The 17950-nt window shown below is 51.5% G+C and overlaps 1 protein-coding gene across 5 annotated transcripts in view; it reads right to left on the bottom strand.

The window, feature by feature from the left end:
• Window positions 1-15167, bottom strand: part of LOC136764600 (EH domain-binding protein 1-like protein 1) — a 39361-nt gene extending 24194 nt beyond the window's left edge. Inside the window, exons 1-8 of one of the 5 annotated variants that reach the window (XM_066718785.1) lie at window positions 14100-15167; window positions 4755-4812; window positions 4409-4504; window positions 4264-4317; window positions 3624-3802; window positions 2962-3101; window positions 2415-2480; window positions 328-534 (exon numbers count right to left, since the gene is read on the bottom strand). In XM_066718785.1, coding sequence (XP_066574882.1) covers window positions 328-534; window positions 2415-2480; window positions 2962-3101; window positions 3624-3802; window positions 4264-4317; window positions 4409-4504; window positions 4755-4812; window positions 14100-14203 — 904 coding nt within the window. In that variant the 5' untranslated portion in view covers window positions 14204-15167. The remainder of the gene's footprint in view (window positions 1-327; window positions 535-2414; window positions 2481-2961; window positions 3102-3623; window positions 3803-4263; window positions 4318-4408; window positions 4505-4754; window positions 4813-14099) is intronic. The other 4 variants (XM_066718787.1, XM_066718790.1, XM_066718786.1 and 1 more) reach the window with 4 other exon arrangements.
• Window positions 15168-17950: the final 2783 nt, after the last annotated feature.

The raw sequence follows: 17950 nt of genomic DNA on the forward strand, positions 1-17950 counted from the left end.
TGTGATCTCTGCTTTATAACCCATAACCTGTTATCACCAGCACTGCACTAGTTCACACACACACTCACACTGTGACCGTGGCTGAAAGTCCCATGTCCACCCGAGCCCCCAATGGCATTTTTACAGTACTGGACCGAGAGTGACAGAGAGTGTGCGGTTAACCAGAAACATCGCTCCAGAAATAGATTATATGAAATCATCTAAACACAGATCCCAGGATCCCAGTCCTTTCTCTCTATCCGAGTGTCTCACGGTCTCTATCAACCTCTTTCACCCTCTCCATCACTCTCTCTCTGCCTCTCTCTCTCTCTCTCTCTCTCTCTGTACCTGGCTGCCTGGGTGTGGGCAGGGTTGCAGAGCGGGCGGGGGCAGAGACTGGCACAGGGGCGGTGCGGGGTGCGGGTCTGGGTGGGGGGAGGAGGGCAGAGGGCGCAGCGCCGGTAGAGGGGAGCACGAGAGTGCAGGGACCGGCGCCCATGGAGGGGGGAGCCTGGGGGGGGCGCCTCTCGTTCTTACGAACACCGGAGAGCGGCACTGAGAGACAGAGATGGAGGGAAGGGAGAGAGAGAGGGAGAGAGGGAGAGGGAGGGAGGAACAGTGACAGGACCAACGGAGGGAGAGAAAGGATTATGAGCAGATAAAAACAGAACAGAACAGTAAAAGAGAGTAAAAAGCTGAGGAATAAAAGACTGCACTGTGTGTCAGAAGAAAAACAGGATATATAAGAGCTCTTACTACTCCCACAGGACTGATTGTTTCATTGACTATGGCCTGCATTGCCATGGCTTGTATTGTATGCTGTCCGCCCATCCATTTTCAATCAGCGTCGGGCGCTTACACATTTGGCAAGGCGAGTTCTACAATGCCCACAATGCACTTGGAGATCAGGGAGTCAGGAGGTGCCCTGGACCAGCGCACAGTGCCCGACTCCAGCTCTCAGCCCTCCCAGGGGCGGAGAGAGAGCAGGCCCTGACTGCACTGACGGAGGCAAAAATAGAAGCATCTTGTGACAGGGATGGGGGGGGCAGTACATTCCTGATGGGAAAGTCAGACGTTTTCGGTCCCCTGAGGTGGGGAGGGCTCCAGTAACCCTGTGGCCATCTTGGCTCTAGTCCATAATGACAGCAATGGGGTGGAGGGGGTTCGCAGGGCCAAGACAGTGGCCAGTTCACAAATTTACCATTGAAATGTGTGCAAAAGAGGGGAATGAGAAGGGAAAGATTGAGAAGGAAAAGGGAATCTGAAAGGGATTTATTGCTACAGCAGTATAGCATGCTTAGGACATAGAATGGGACATACAGTGCTATGTGTCTGTCAGTCAGTGTGTCTGTGCCAGTCTCGGTCTGTTTCTGTCTCTCTCCATCCGTCTGTCTGAATGTCAGCCAATCAGTCTGCCCGTCAGTCTGTCTGTACCTGTCCCGCTGGCAGGCTGGTACACAGCAGGCAGGACTGGCGGGTGGGCAGGTGCGAAGGCGGGCACAGTGTAGTCGTAATGGGAGGGTCTGGGCGGGGGCAGGGCAGAAGGCCCAGTGCTGGCAGGAGAGGGGCGGAGAGAGGACGGGCCGGCGCCCACAGAAGGGGCACTCTGACCACCCGGGGATCGCCCGTCGTTCTTAGCAAAGGCAGTGTGTGGCACTGAGAGAGAGAGAGATGGGAGGTGAGATGGAAAAAGGAGGAGTATGAGGAAGATGGGGAGGGGGAGGGAGAGTGAAAGGGACAGAGAGAGAGGTAGAGAATGAAGCAGAGGGAGGTGGGAGGAGGAGAGGGAGATGGGGAAAGAGAGAGAAGGAGAGAGAGGCAGGGAGAAAAAGAGGATGGCGAGAGAGACAGAAAGAGACGGATGTGGAGAAAGTGAGAGAGAGAGCGTGTGAAAGAGAGACAAATATGAAAGAACAATTCATGGCAGGAAATATGTCAACTATCCACTCTCTCTCTCTCTCTCTCTCTCTCTCTCTCTCTTTTTCTGTCTCTCTCTCACTAAGACACAAAGACCACAGAGCAGAAGATCTGCACACGCCCACGTGACGGATTGGGGCCAAGCAGCACAAAACTGCACGGACGCCCATGTAGCAGTATGAACCCCAGAGGCCGTGCTAACTGAACACAAAGACAGGACAGTTACTTATGCATCAGGTTTCCAGTTTACTTCCATGTCCCTGGTCATGTGACTGGAGCAATGAAGCACAAAGCACTATAGCAACTGAGCTGAGGCTACTGTTGGATAGGAAGAGCCTCCACACAAGCAGGTGTTTATGGCCAAGACAAAAATGGCTGGCTTATGAACGACAGACACAAGAGGAGTCCACTGATCTCCGCCTCAGTCTAGGGGCTGAGAAGATACAGAACGACTGGAATACTAGTTTCGAACTGGGGGGGCAGGGCAGGGAGGTGTGGAGTGGTGGGGGGGAAGGTACCGTGAGGGAGGGCCGTCTTTACAATCACTGGTGTCCATTCGGTTCTGCGGGGTGGAGGGAGGGTTGCTGAGAGAGAAAGAGAGAGAGAGAGAGAGAGAGAGAGGGGTGGGAGATGGGAGGGAGTGGGCAAGATGAAGGGAGAGAGTATGAGAGAGAGAGGGGTAAGTGGTGGGGGAGATGGGAGAGGGGGAGGGAACGGAGGAGAAACAGTGTGAAAGACAGTAAAGGGACAGTTCAGAGACGGTGGTGATGGCAGGGGGTCTGCAGGGACTGGAGTTCTAGTGTTGTAAACCTCAAACACAACACAATACGCCAGATACTATTCAACAGCACCACCACTATTTCAAATCTAACCCAGTTTCCTGGATTGCTGAATGTTTATTTCAGTATTTAGTAGTATCTGTAAGGATTTGGACCAGCCATCATCAGTTATGAGTGCAGTACTGTGATACAGGCCCAAGATATGGGTGATAGGGGCCTAGTGAGAGAGCAGGAGTGTGATAGGGGCCCAGTGAGAGTGCAGTAGTCTAACAGCAGTGAGCTTTACCTGTAGCACCAGTAGAGAGGGTGGCTCCGGCGCTGGCCCTCCTGTCCTCCTCCTCATCGCTCTCGGCGAAGTCGTCCAGGTTGCCGATGTCAGTCGGCTTCACACTCATCAAGCTGGCGAGGCTCTGCATGTCCTCGTCCCTGAGAGCAGAAACGGACACAGATGCTCAGTGCAGCTGACACCCTTGCATCCAGGCAACATGTGGAGGTTGTAGTTTGGTTGAATTCTGACAAAGACGCCGCAAGAAAAGCATGACAGAAGTCTGACCCCCACAGACTCGAGAATGCTCTCTGTCCCACAATAACATTGTCGGCACGTTGTCATAGCTTCCCACTCTGGATGTGTACATATCGAGCATTACAGTATTTTGCCTGAATACAAACAAGTGTAGCTTGTTAGACTGTTTTCTCAATTTTACTGAAGCTGTTTGCTCTAGGTGTTTTGATGTTGTGATTGGCGAATGCTTTTTTCTCTCCAATCTAGTTCTGTATGTCAATTTTGTAATGTTGCTCAGTCTTTGACCTTATATCTCCATCGTGTTATGGTGTCAATCTCAGCCTGTGAGTATCTAAGGCAGCCATACAAGTCTCTTGATATGACATGCGAACAAGGCGCACTGGTGACAGGGTGTGCGGCGGCCTGGGGGCGTCCGGGTGACTCACGTAGCCTTGCCCTCATGGAGGAAGACACAGGAGAGTGAGAGCTTTAGCGTGGCCTCCACCACCTTCACAGACAGTGGCTTCAGCTTCAGCGTCAGGTCCACCTGGTTGGGCATAGCGCTGGCGAACTTCTTCATGTTGACGTCCACCGAGGCCAGCACCTTGCGATGGCCCTTTGATTCCTGCACAGGAGGGAACCTGCTGGTTAGTTCATGCCAAGCAGGTGGTGGCGTGTCTTACAACCAGGGGGTACAGCCCGCTTCCACTCACTCTCACTAACGGCTCTAAAGCGGGTTGGGATGTTCACTGTTGTGTGCCAGACTCAGGCCCAGCGGAGTGCTGACAATTGTGCACTACAGTATAGTATAGGGGCCCAGACTAGAGCCAGCGCTGTGGGGACTATAGTATAGTATAGGGTCCAGTCTGGAGCCAGCGCTGTGGGGACTATAGTATAGTATAGGGGCCAGACTGGAGCCAGCACTGTGGGGACTATAGTATAGTATAGGGGCCAGACTGGAGCCAGCGCTGTGGGGACTATAGTATAGTATAGGGGCCAGACTGGAGCCAGCGCTGTGGGGACTATAGTATAGTACAGGGGCCCAGACTGCTTTTGCTGTCAAGCCCAGACAGAACTGTCACTCACATTCTCAATGACGAAGGTCCAGTCCTTGTCTTCAAACTCCTCGGCATGGGGGTCCTGCAGGGAGACAGAATGGTCAGTACAGGGCCACACTTAGAGGAGAATACAGCAGTGTGAGAGGGGCCCAAAGAAAGTGCAGCGGCAGTACCTTATAGAGGGTGACAGTGATGTCCACGTTCTCCGGCACCGGCCACACCACCATGCCCCGGTATGGGTTCTTGATCCCAGGCTGCCAGCCATGGAGCTGCGGGAGAAAGGCGGAGCAGGGTCAGGGCTGGGCAGCAGTGAGGCACCGCGGCCTCAGACAACGTCCCCACACAAAACACCCCTCTCCCTGAGAATCGCCCCAATTGGTCACAGCAGTTTGAGCGAGACTGAAGGAAGGGTGTCATCTCTGGGGTTCCCTAGCCAGGCCTCTAGTTTACAATAGGGTCCCTCAGAAACATCCCCCCACTAACCTGGGCATGGTATTAAAACACCTGAAAAGCCTTTACCTTGGAGCAAATGCGTCGGTTCCTCCTGGTCCACACCACCCTCAACTTGTCCGGCTGCCTGCCACACAGGAGACAAGAGGAACGGAGGGGTTAGAGGCTACAACTTGGACCAGCACCGCACCATGGGCATCTCTGTACCCGTCACAGCTACACATCTGATAGGTGTATTGTATTATGATGTGGCCAGGGGCTGAGGGCATCAGTGTAACAATGTTTTTTTTGTTTTTTTTTTATGCTTGTGGTGTCAGGAAGGTGCCCGATGCATATTGAGGCAGAAAGGGGCCTCGTCTAAGGGCCACGAACCCCTTTCAACGCTGCACCATAAACAAATGTGTGTAAATCCAACATGACAATTTAAAAAATACGTTAAACTGTTTCCAGGCACTGTTAATTGAGCGTGTATCAACAGCACTCACTGCATTGGCTGGTACACACTAGGATTCAAGGTGACGACACTGCATGTACAGCACTCTACCCGGGGGCCCAGTATTGTGGGCTGGAAGCTGTCACCAGTGAGAGTGGGTGGCCCTTCAGACACATCCCCCCATCTGAGTGAGAGAACTGCTTTATCCAGCACAGGGTTGGAGCAGCCAATAGGCCTCAGCAACATGTATCTGGGCTGTACGAGGAAACTGGAAACCCAGGCCGCCCAGCCCGGGGAGAACAGACCCATTCCTCACAGGCAGACACACCCAATTGAACCTGGGGCCCAAGAGCTGTGAGATAGCAGCACTAACCACCATTATTATTGATATTATTTGTATTATTATTATTATTATTATTAACTTCTCAAGAGCCTTGGTCTCCAGTTGTCACAAAACACACACATTTCAAGAAACATGACACCATAACAGCCAGAGAACACAATGAGTCGCTTCAATCCCAAGTGAAGCGAATTAACTTACAGGAAATTTGAAATACAGTGTGTGCTAGTGCTGTGGGGACTTTAGTATAGTATAGGAACCAGACTGGAGCCAGCGCTGTGGGGACTATAGTATAGTATAGGGGCCCAGACTGGAGCCAGCGCTGTGGGGACTATAGTATAGTATAGGGGCCAGACTGGAGCCAGCGCAGTGGGGACTATAGTATAGTATAGGGGCCAGACAGGAGCCAGCGCTGTGGGGACTATAGTATAGTACAGGGGCCAGACTGGAGCCAGCGCTGTGGGGACTATAGTATAGTATAGGGGCCAGAATGGAGCCAGCGCTGTGGGGACTATACTATAGTATAGGGGCCAGACTGGAGCCAGCGCTCTGGGGACTATAGTATAGTACAGGGGCCAGACTGGAGCCAGCGCTGTGGGGACTAAGTATAGTATAGGGGCCAGACTGGAGCCAGCGCTGTGGGGACTGTATTATAGTATAGGAACCAGACTGGAGCCAGCGCTGTGGGGACTATAGTATAGTATAGGGGCCAGACTGGAGCCAGCGCTGTGGGGACTATAGTATAGTATAGGGGCCCAGACTGGAGCCAGCGCTGTGGGGACTACAGTATAGTATAGGAGCCAGACTGGAGCCAGCGCTGTGGGGAATATAGTATAGTACAGGGGCCAGACTGGAGCCAGCGCTGTGGGGACTATAGTATAGTATAGGGGCCAGACTGGAGCCAGCGCTGTGGGGACTGTATTATAGTATAGGGGCCAGACTGGAGCCAGCGCTGTGGGGACTATAGTATAGTATAGGGGCCAGAATGGAGCCAGCGCTGTGGGGACTATAGTATAGTATAGGGGCCAGACTGGAGCCAGCGCTCTGGGGACTATAGTATAGTACAGGGGCCAGACTGGAGCCAGCGCTGTGGGGACTAAGTATAGTATAGGGGCCAGACTGGAGCCAGCGCTGTGGGGACTAAGTATAGTATAGGGGCCAGACTGGAGCCAGCGCTGTGGGGACTATAGTATAGTATAGGGGCCAGACTGGAGCCAGCGCTGTGGGGACTATAGTATAGTATAGGGGCCAGACTGGAGCCAGCGCTGTGGGGACTATAGTATAGTATAGGGGCCCAGACTGGAGCCAGCGCTGTGGGGACTATAGTATAGTATAGGGGCCAGACTGGAGCCAGCGCAGTGGGGACTATAGTATAGTATAGGGGCCAGACAGGAGCCAGTGCTGTGGGGACTATAGTATAGTACAGGGGCCAGACTGGAGCCAGCGCTGTGGGGACTATAGTATAGTATAGGGGCCAGACTGGAGCCAGCGCTGTGGGGACTATAGTATAGTATAGGGGCCAGAATGGAGCCAGCGCTCTGGGGACTATAGTATAGTACAGGGGCCAGACTGGAGCCAGCGCTGTGGGGACTATAGTATAGTACAGGGGCCAGACTGGAGCCAGCGCTGTGGGGACTATAGTATAGTATAGGGGCCAGACTGGAGCCAGCGCTGTGGGGACTATAGTATAGTATAGGGGCCCAGACTGGAGCCAGCGCTGTGGGGACTATAGTATAGTATAGGGGCCAGACTGGAGCCAGCGCTGTGGGGACTATAGTATAGTATAGGGGCCCAGACTGGAGCCAGCGCTGTGGGGACTATAGTATAGTATAGGAGCCAGACTGGAGCCAGCGCTGTGGGGAATATAGTATAGTACAGGGGCCAGACTGGAGCCAGCGCTGTGGGGACTATAGTATAGTATAGGGGCCAGACTGGAGCCAGCGCTGTGGGGACTGTATTATAGTATAGGGGCCAGACTGGAGCCAGCGCTGTGGGGACTATAGTATAGTATAGGGGCCAGAATGGAGCCAGCGCTGTGGGGACTATAGTATAGTATAGGGGCCAGAATGGAGCCAGCGCTGTGGGGACTATAGTATAGTATAGGGGCCAGACTGGAGCCAGCGCTCTGGGGACTATAGTATAGTACAGGGGCCAGACTGGAGCCAGCGCTGTGGGGACTAAGTATAGTATAGGGGCCAGACTGGAGCCAGCGCTGTGGGGACTAAGTATAGTATAGGGGCCAGACTGGAGCCAGCGCTGTGGGGACTATAGTATAGTATAGGGGCCAGACTGGAGCCAGCGCTGTGGGGACTATAGTATAGTATAGGGGCCAGACTGGAGCCAGCGCTGTGGGGACTATAGTATAGTACAGGGGCCAGACTGGAGCCAGCGCTGTGGGGACTGTATTATAGTATAGGAACCAGACTGGAGCCAGCGCTGTGGGGACTATAGTATAGTATAGGGGCCCAGACTGGAGCCAGCGCTGTGGGGACTATAGTATAGTATAGGGGCCAGACTGGAGCCAGCGCTGTGGGGACTATAGTATAGTATAGGGGCCCAGACTGGAGCCAGTGCTGTGGGGACTATAGTATAGTACAGGAGCCAGACTGGAGCCAGCGCTGTGGGGAATATAGTATAGTATAGGGGCCAGACTGGAGCCAGCGCTGTGGGGACTATAGTATAGTATAGGGGCCAGACTGGAGCCAGCGCTGTGGGGACTGTATTATAGTATAGGGGCCAGACTGGAGCCAGCGCTGTGGGGACTATAGTATAGTATAGGGGCCAGAATGGAGCCAGCGCTGTGGGGACTATAGTATAGTACAGGGGCCAGACTGGAGCCAGCGCTGTGGGGACTAAGTATAGTATAGGGGCCAGAATGGAGCCAGCGCTGTGGGGACTGTATTATAGTATAGGAACCAGACTGGAGCCAGCGCCGGACTTTTTCACATTTTGTTGTTAAACCTTGAAATGTTGATGGATTTAAATGGGATTGGAGCGGGGAGTACTTCCTATAGCCACTGTATTGAATATGAATATTCATCTATGTGTGCATGAACACTGGATTGTTGGTATGACGCTTTGCTGTGTTGAAGCCGGTGTCAGTGTGTTTGTGTGGGAGCTACCAGCAGCGTCCCTGTCTCAGGTGAGGGTGAGTGAGTTTCCCAGGGAGCCGCCCTGTACGTGTCTAATAGACAGTGAAACCTGAGCCTACCCAGACATCACAAAGCCCGGTGCCAGAGAGGTGCGTCACTCCCTGTCTGACTTTCCCAAGGGAAGGGTGGGGGGGGTGAAGATTGCAGCCAGAGGACGCACAGCAGTTACGCACAGAAGTTATCTTCAATATCAAACACAACTGTCGCCACACTGTACCTGTCCCTCAGTCCTTCCCTCTCTGAACAACAACACTGCCCCCAGTCCCAGTATCTGATCTTTCTGCTTTCTATCATCCCAGGACTCACTGCCTTCTTTATAACTAGATCTATAATGGTCTTGACCCTTGAGCCCCGGATCGTACCACTCCGCACGCTCGTTACTGTGACTTGGGGGCTTCTCGGTTTTCACTTCTCTCAGACACAGGTGCTTTAGATCCTCATTTCTGTCTGTGGTTTTATTTACCTGCAACGGACGAGTGCAGTTCATATAATTTGTATGACATCATTAGAACAGACTGTCACATACACAGATTTCTTTCAGTTTTTCCGCAGCAGCTCCTCAGCTCTGATTGGCTGGCGCTGCAGGCCCACCTGCCTGAGAACCGTGTTGCTCTGCTCTGTGGCAGAGCAACACCAGGGCTCAGGCCCCCGGGGGCTCCATGAGGGACTCAGGGTGGTTCTGTAACACTGCCTGGGCTGGGGGGACAGACAGACTCCCCACAGATCCTGGCCCGGCCTCCTTTTCTCTCAAATTGCAGGCCAGTTATAGCTCAACGATGACACACAAGACAGGCGGCCTGGGAGGGAGGAGGGCCAGGAATAGCAGAGCACAGTGGCTATTAGATCACAGCAGCCAGCATTGAGTCAGTAAACCACAACAGCCGCGTTGCCAGACACCCCCCGGCCACACCGGGCTCACACCACAGCACCCATCAAAGAAATTACTTGTTTATTAGGCCGCACTTCACATACCAACTAGTCCCAGACGCACAAACACACACACACACTCACACACTCACACACACACGCACAAGACACACAGAGACAGTGAGGACAAAGATTGTTAGTCTTTATCCTCACTGTCTCTGTGTGTCTTGTGCGTGTGTGTGTGTCTGTGAGTGAATCTCTGTCCTTAATTTCTGTCAGCCTGTGTGTACAGCACTGCAAACAAACCCCACCGGCTCAGTTACCCCCCGACTTTGACGAGAAACAGACGGGTGTGCTTTGCATGTTCGTGGGTGGCAGGGGAAACTTCCAGTGCATTGCAGTGCAGTACAGACAACAGACGTCTCTGTATGTTAGTACAGTGCAGGTAATGTCTACAGTAAAACACAACTCTCCTTACAGTAAAGTCCATTACAGTATGGGCAATGGTATCTACCTACAGTGAAGTAGAACTGTGATCCTCAAACACTCGCCCGTAGCACATTTGTTGCTGTTTTTCTAAATATCTGCGCAATGCGAGCCCGTTGAAAACAATGTGTGTTTTGAAATGTAAATAAACAGATTATGCTGAGCCTTCTCTATTTTCATCGGGGGGGAGGAAGGTGTATTTTTCAGTCTCCTTTCTTTGATAATAGTAAACAATGCCCGCTACCCACATGATGCAAATATCGGAACAGTACGGGCACTCTTCTAAAACCAGTTCTGTGTTGAAAAAAGGAAATACGCGTTCCGTTCCCATAGTGGGTGAAATCGTCCCCGCATTCTTCAACATGGCTCTCCCTCCTTGATCTCCCCCAGCTCAACAACTCGGTACCCCCGAGGAAAAACACAGGCAATCTCTACCTACAGTGTGGGTAAGGCAATTGCTATCTGGAGCACACACTACAGACAATGGGAGCGTACACTACACAACAATCCCCATCTACAGCACAATGGACAGTGTGGACAATGACAGCTATCTACAGTCCAGTACACTGTAGGATAAGCAGGGGGAGTTATCTAGTACAGGCCATCTCTGCCCACTGTGCAGATAATCTCTACAGCACACAGCACAGTGCGACAGGAGACGATATCGCAGACGGTCTCTGTCTACAGTACTGATGACAGCAAGTATGGTACAGTGAGGCAAAACACAATACAGCACGATATAACACAGTACAGCACAAAGCACAGAACAGTCAACACCTGGGCTGTCAGATTAACATCCTTTTTAGACCCCAAAGTTTCTTCCGAGTGACGCTCGGGTTCTGAGCCTATTTTTGCCTGCACACCTGGCGCTCAGCACCTGTAGGTTCACATTGCTTCGCACTGCGGAAAGACAGCCAAGCAGGCAGGAGTGGACTCTAGCAGGAAGTCGGACACAGGAGGAGACAAGGGCAGCGTGAGAATAGAAATGGGGCACGCAACGGAGGTCCCAGCACATAGCCGACGCTCAGCTCCAGGGACGGCTTTCCATTCGTACCCCCGAGGTGTAATTTCTCCCAGTGGCTTCCCTGAACCATGCCCCTCCCTCTCCCCGCCAGAGGACGATGCCCACCCTAACCCCAAGCGGCCAATCAGAAAATGCCCGCACCTGGCGGAAGAGCGTGTGCCAGTCAGGCTGTGGCGTTCATTTCTGCGGGAGGTTTTCTAGTTCATCTTTTAAGCGTTTTGGACCACAATAGCAGGATGGCCCAGTGGTATAATTCCAGGGTTTATGGGGAGAGACCTTGAAATGCTCCTACACAAGCTGGGGTCACAGTGCTGTGAGGTGAGTGGTTTACTACGCTTTTGGATTCAGTACACCACACACTGTCCTGAAGGCACTGCACAGTCAGTTTATATGTGTACAGTACGCACCATGGCAGACAGCAGAGAGGTAAAGAAACATTGAAGTCTGAGGGCGAAATCAAAGAAACAAAAAGGAAGGAAGGAAGGGAGTGATACACAGAATAGCAGACGCTTAAATTAGGAACTGAGTGAGGCACCGACACAGATACACATGGGTAGACACACAGTCACACACACACACGGCTCAGTGTTTGGGAAGGGCAGGTGTCAGCTATGTTCAATCATGTTTCCAGGAATTTCAAAAGCAGGAACTTCAAGACACCAATGCTGAGCAACGTGCATCACTTACCAGTGGAAAGAGAGCATCACTCCTTCATTTACAGCATTTACCTTTTAATATACTAGACAGAAGGGGACAGGCTGGTCCTATAGTCCCCTGGCTCCAGTCTGGCCCCTATACTATACTATAGTCCCCACAGCGCTGGCTCCAGTCTGGCCCCTATACTATACTATAGTCCCCACAGCGCTGGCTCCAGTCTGGGCCTCTATACTATACTATAGTCCCCACAGCACTGGCTCCAGTCTGGCCCCTATACTATACTATAGTCCCCGCAGCGCTGGCTCCAGTCTGGGCCCTATACTATACTATAGTCCCCACAGCGCTGACTACAGTCTGGGCCCCTATACTATACTATAGTCCTCAGAGCGCTGGCTCCAGTCTGGGCCCCTATACTATACTATAGTCCCCACAGCGCTGGCTCCAGTCTGGCCCCTATACTATACTATAGTCCCCACAGCGCTGGCTCCAGTCTGGCCCCTATACTATACTATTGTCCCCACAGCGCTGGCTCCAGTCTGGCCCCTATACTATACTATAGTCCCCACAGCGCTGGCTCCAGTCTGGGCCTCTATACTATACTATAGTCCCCACAGCACTGGCTCCAGTCTGGCCCCTATACTATACTATAGTTACCACAGCACTGGCTCCAGTCTGGCCCCTATACTATACTATAGTCCCCACAGCGCTGGCTCCAGTCTGGCCCCTATACTATACTATAGTCCCCACAGCGCTGGCTCCAGTCTGGGCCCTATACTATACTATAGTCCCCACAGCGCTGACTACAGTCTGGGCCCCTATACTATACTATAGTCCTCAGAGCGCTGGCTCCAGTCTGGGCCCCTATACTATACTATAGTCCCCACAGCGCTGGCTCCAGTGTGGGCCCCTATACTATACTATAGTCCCCACAGCGCTGGCTCCAGTGTGGGCCCCTATACTATACTATAGTCCGCACAGCACTGGCTCCAGTCTGGGCCCCTATAGTGTACTTGTGTCCAAGCCAAATGTGTACTGGTAAACACAGGTGTATAAGGGTTGGGGGTGGGGCCATTTTCAACCACAATCTGCCCATTCATTCAGGCAGACCTTTATAAGGGATTGATGTAAAAAGATATTAATACACAACAATCTCTTTATCAATGTGTTTTTTTGCCAGCGTCCTTGTCTCTCCTTCTTACTTATGGCAATGGCCATCTCTGCAAAGATCAGCTTTCAAATAATTTCAAACCATGAATGGCAGACCCCCCTTCCCATTGTAGGCAGGCAGACTTGGGGACTCTGGTCCCCTGAGGTGCTGTTAGGACTGGGCAATGCTGAACTATGGACTTGACCAGTGTGGAGAAATTGGACAGACAGACAGGCAGGCAGGCAGGCAGTCAGACGGGAAACAGAGGCAGAATGGACGGTGCTACAGTGGCAGCTGCTGCTCCCAATACTGTCAATGTGACCTTTTGAGGAATGACAAGCAATGGCACCGCAATGCAATATCCCTGACACACACCGACACAACAGTACAGACACACACACACACACTGACACAACAGTACGTACAGACACACACACACACACACACACACACACCGACACAACAGTACAGACACACACACACACACACCGACACAACAGTACAGACACACACTGACACAACAGTAGACACAACAGTACAAACACACACACACACTGACACAACAGTAGACACAACAGTACAAACACACACACACACACACTGACACAACAGCACAGACACACACAGACTCAAACCTGGAACTACTTTACTGAGAATAATGTGAAAGCAACTTGCCCCAGAACACGTACATCAATAATAACAATAAAAATAATAATCAGTGCCAAAGGAACCGGTGATCAATAATATAATCAACATGAATACTGACTTGCAATATAGTTTCATAGAGAACAGTGTACCACTGCCCTGAGCTCGATCTCCCCAAAATACATACCAGTAATAAGACCTAACATGCTGCCTTGAAATAAGTGCCGTGTGACTGTCATCACTGCCACACCACAGCCGCACTAAACGCGGAAGTGCGCTCGCCCCGCCGCGCCGCGCCGAAAACACGCACTTTCGAGTCGGCGGGGACAGTGTCACTCGCCGCCCCATCGGTCACCTGTAGCACACCGGCAACAGGCAACCCCCTCGCCCGCAAACGAGTGAGCACGCCCAGGATCCCGCAACACCCACCCCGCCCCCCGGCCGCTATCTGTCACCTTCACCGCCGCAGCCTCCAACTGACACCCGGCCTCGGAAGTGCAGAACAGCCCCACGCTTGCTTATTTCTGAAGTCTGACAATAAACACGCCGGAATGAAAGTGTCATGCATGCATATGTGTGCGTGTGTGTGTGTGTGTGTGTGTGTGTGTGTGTGTGTGTGTGTGTGTGTGTGTGTGTGTGTGTGTGTGGACCTACACCACTCACCACTTCTTGCTGCACTCCAGGATGAGCTCCTGGTAGGACGCCACGAACTGGAACTTGGACGCCTTCTTCCCGACCCGCTGCAGCCTCTTCCACACCGAACTCATGTCCAAAATGAATGAATACTCACAATACTCACTTAAAAAGTCATTAAAAAATAAATTAGTACGATTAAGATTTAGTAATAATGCAACAACAACAACAAAACAAAAAAAAAAAGTTGTGGGAGATGATCCCCTTCAAGTCTCCCCCTCGTTCCGACCGTCCACTAGCTGCCGCAGCGGACTGTCTTGCCAAGGGAGGGGAGACTGAATAAGAGGAACCGAGCCCTCGGCGCTCACACCCGGGCGGCCCCGCTCGCTGTCATTGCCTGCACGGCGCTGCTCTCCTGGCCGACGCCGACACCCCGAGCTGTCCTGCTGGAGACTGAGCCGAGCGGGTCTCCGGGGCCGAGTGCGCGCTGTCGGCGAAAGGGTTAAGTCCTCTCGCCCCCTCCCCTGCCCGAGCTGTAACAGTAATAATAATAGCGCGGAATAAATCCACCCCCTGACTCAGAGCTGCCCGTGGTTACATGTTGCACAGCCGATGAAGCAACCTTGTGTTATTTGTGTTGTTGTTGTTGTTGTTGTCCTTACAGCCGCCCCGGCGTGTTCTTGCAGAGTTTGGAGAGCCGATCCAAAACTTGAGCTCACCTCCTGCTTCGAGAGAGAGAGAGAGAGAGAGAGGGAGAGAGAGAGAGAGAGAGAGAGAGAGAGGGTGCTGGGTGGGGGGGGCGCATGCAGGCAAGCATGCAAAGTACTGGTGTTGAGACACAGCATGCAAAGTTCGGGCGACACTATCTCGGCGCAGTCGCGCAGTCGCGCAGACTTTGGAGCCGGTCTTGATAAACCGAGAATACCGGCATCATCTCCGGAGGGGGTCTCGGTCAGCACAAGCCCCGGGGCGATAGAGGAGCCCGATGGAGACTCTGATTCGCTCGCTCAGCCGGCGACACATAGTAAAAAGGGGTTATTTCCAGGGTGTAGTTTCTACGTGAAAGCGAAAGTAACCTTTAATGTGTGGAAATACGTCGCACGTCTGTATTCACAAAGCATCCGCATCCGCGCCTGGTTTGGCAATAGCTGCATCTCAAAGCGCTTCGCCTGTCAGGTAACAACAGTGCTACTTTCCCAAACGCTGACAGGGGAGAGTTTTTGAGGAAATGTACCAGTATTTCACAGAGAAAACACGGATGTGTAATGTTGCTTAATAATAAAAAGATTACAGAGGCAATTGCCTTAACTTTAGCTGCAACTGTAAACGGATCAATAGTTCCAGTATAGTATATCAACTACAGGCAATCGTTTTAGTTACTTGTGTTCCTTTATCGTATTTATAGGCCCACCAAATGACTGACAATAATCTCTAATAGAGAAATGCTATAAAATGAATACATTTAACTGGAAACTGGACTACGGGTTTTCCCTATAGATTTGCAAACTATATTAATAAGGGAATTCATTTAACGAGTGGAACTGGGTTTACAGAATCCACGCTGGTCAGAGAGCAAAAATGATCAGCGGCCACTTTTAATATTTTTCCTTTAGATCTTAAAAAAAATGCAAATGATCTTGTTCTAATTTCAGTTCAGGCTGCCTGGCTCAGCTACTGTCACCTGCCCGTCACAGCGGCGGCATGACGTCACCGGCAGGCGTCAAAGCAGCTTCAGGTTTCAGCACCAAAGGACGGTTTAGCATATCATTAGAGAATAATGATGATGATGATGATGATTATTATTTATTTAAGTTTTAAGAGTGTCTACACGTTTTGTGACGTTTTTATTTATATATAATGTATAACCAACCGTGAAGCACAGAAATACACGGTTACTGATGCTGCTGCTTTTCATAATAATAATTACTAGACCAATTATAGAGCAAGTCTAATTTAAAGCACTCTAGAGAAAGACTTCCATGTCGAGCAGCTGTTTTTGCTGGAACAGTCACAGCTGACCGTAGGGTCTGAGCCACAACAGAAGTCAAGCAGAGGATGCAACCACCCCGTTAATGCCACGCAATGATATCTATGTCGTGACCTGCTGTGCAACACTTTCAAATAACGTGCCGTGATTCCCAGTGAATGAATACATGAATATGACAGGATTACTATATCAGTACCTCATGCACCTCATCTGAGTCCGGATGTTTAGCTCATGAACACTCACCCTTATCCTGACTCTGAACCTAGCAGAGCTCAGATGAAGTGCATGACCTATTCAAGTCTTAATCCTGTGGGGTTCACAATTCATGAGGAATCACACCACCTTCTTTTAAAACAGTTTTCTGAACAGGGGCCAGTAAGTTCTCCCCTCAGGGACCCCCTCAGTGCTGGTGGGATAAAGGGCGAATGGACAGTCCTTAGTCACTTAGCAGGGCCCTCACGTCTTAGAAAGTTAACAAACGAGAGGAGGCCATTCGACCCATCGTCTTGTCTCAGTTTGATGAGCAATTTCACAACATCACACCTCGTCTCTCTCTGCACACACACACACACACACCTCTAAACACGCACTTCCCCCACCCCTATGAGTCAAGGTGACTAAATGACTGACAAGGAAGTGATTGACACCGAATCGCTGTCAGCTGATCTGCCTGATCTAGGTCGATAGTTCGAAAGACAACACAACAAAATTACAGATTTTCAAGGACGATCTAGCACAGCGAATATCCGTCCACGTCCTTTTTACTGTATTTATGTTTACAGCTCTCTTTTGCAATCTTATACTACTATTTGCATTTGAGAACAACTTGGACAAAGTCATTATGAATTAATTAATATTAGCCCGGCTAAGTAATTTATATTATTTATTTATTAGCTTATTAATTTAGCAGACGACCTTACCCAGTATGACTTTTCACAACAAACATGTCCAAAGCATGACACACTGCTGTAAAACAGTAGCTCACATCCTAGAACAGATGAGCCAACAAGTGCAAACACCATAGAGTTCAGTGCCTGGTATGTGCGAAGGGCTGGAGTCCTCAGCCAACAACACAAACAAGTTACTTCATGCCGAAAAAATAAACAGGAAGTGCAAAGGGAGCCGGGCCTCGACCACGTCATGCAGGGTCCCGTGACACGTTAAGAAAAATAATATAGAAATGAAAACAGGAAGCAGGCAAGGGACGGGGAACGGGGACGGGTCTGGGATGAGAGGCAGCGCTGGGAACCTCGGGACGCACCGGACAGGACAGGACAGGACGGAGGACGGGACAGGGGAGGGAAGGGGAGAGCTGGCGTGTCAAAGGCCAGGATTTTCCATGAGCTCCCGGGGTTATTAATAACACCGGGCGGCAGCTGTGGCCCTGCTTTCGGCAGTGCGGTTTCCTGTGAAGACAAAAACGCCACTTCCCTTTTCTCCCCTTCCCCCTCTCCCTCACTCCGTCACATTCGCCGTGTTGCCTCCGTTTTGTGGGCGGGGGGGCATCTTGGTCTACTGCGCCAGTACGCCCAGCCCAGCTGCAGGCCTGTCCGGAGAGCTTGTGCTCTGATTCCACCACGACTGTTGCATGGTTGGGACATGGACATGGTTGGCACGTGGAGAGGAAGCAAGCCTTTGCAACTCCCCCTCTCTCCAGTGCTGCCAGGCCGCTGGCTGGGTGGTGCAGGAAAAGGCCTTTCACAATGCAGGGAATAGCCTTATCAAGCAGGCATTGTGGCGGAGACTGAGTCACACGGGGAGACGCTCTGATCACAGGGGGGCAGAGATCAGAGCCCTTTGTAGAGGACTGTTTCAGTACAACCCCCTCTGCCGGAGCCACACGGCACCAGCATTCAGCCAACGTTTGTTTGGGGTGGGATTAGAGAATTGTCCA

Source organism: Amia ocellicauda, chromosome 12 (genome assembly GCF_036373705.1).
Source record: "Amia ocellicauda isolate fAmiCal2 chromosome 12, fAmiCal2.hap1, whole genome shotgun sequence".
In the NCBI taxonomy this organism is placed as follows: domain Eukaryota; kingdom Metazoa; phylum Chordata; class Actinopteri; order Amiiformes; family Amiidae; genus Amia; species Amia ocellicauda.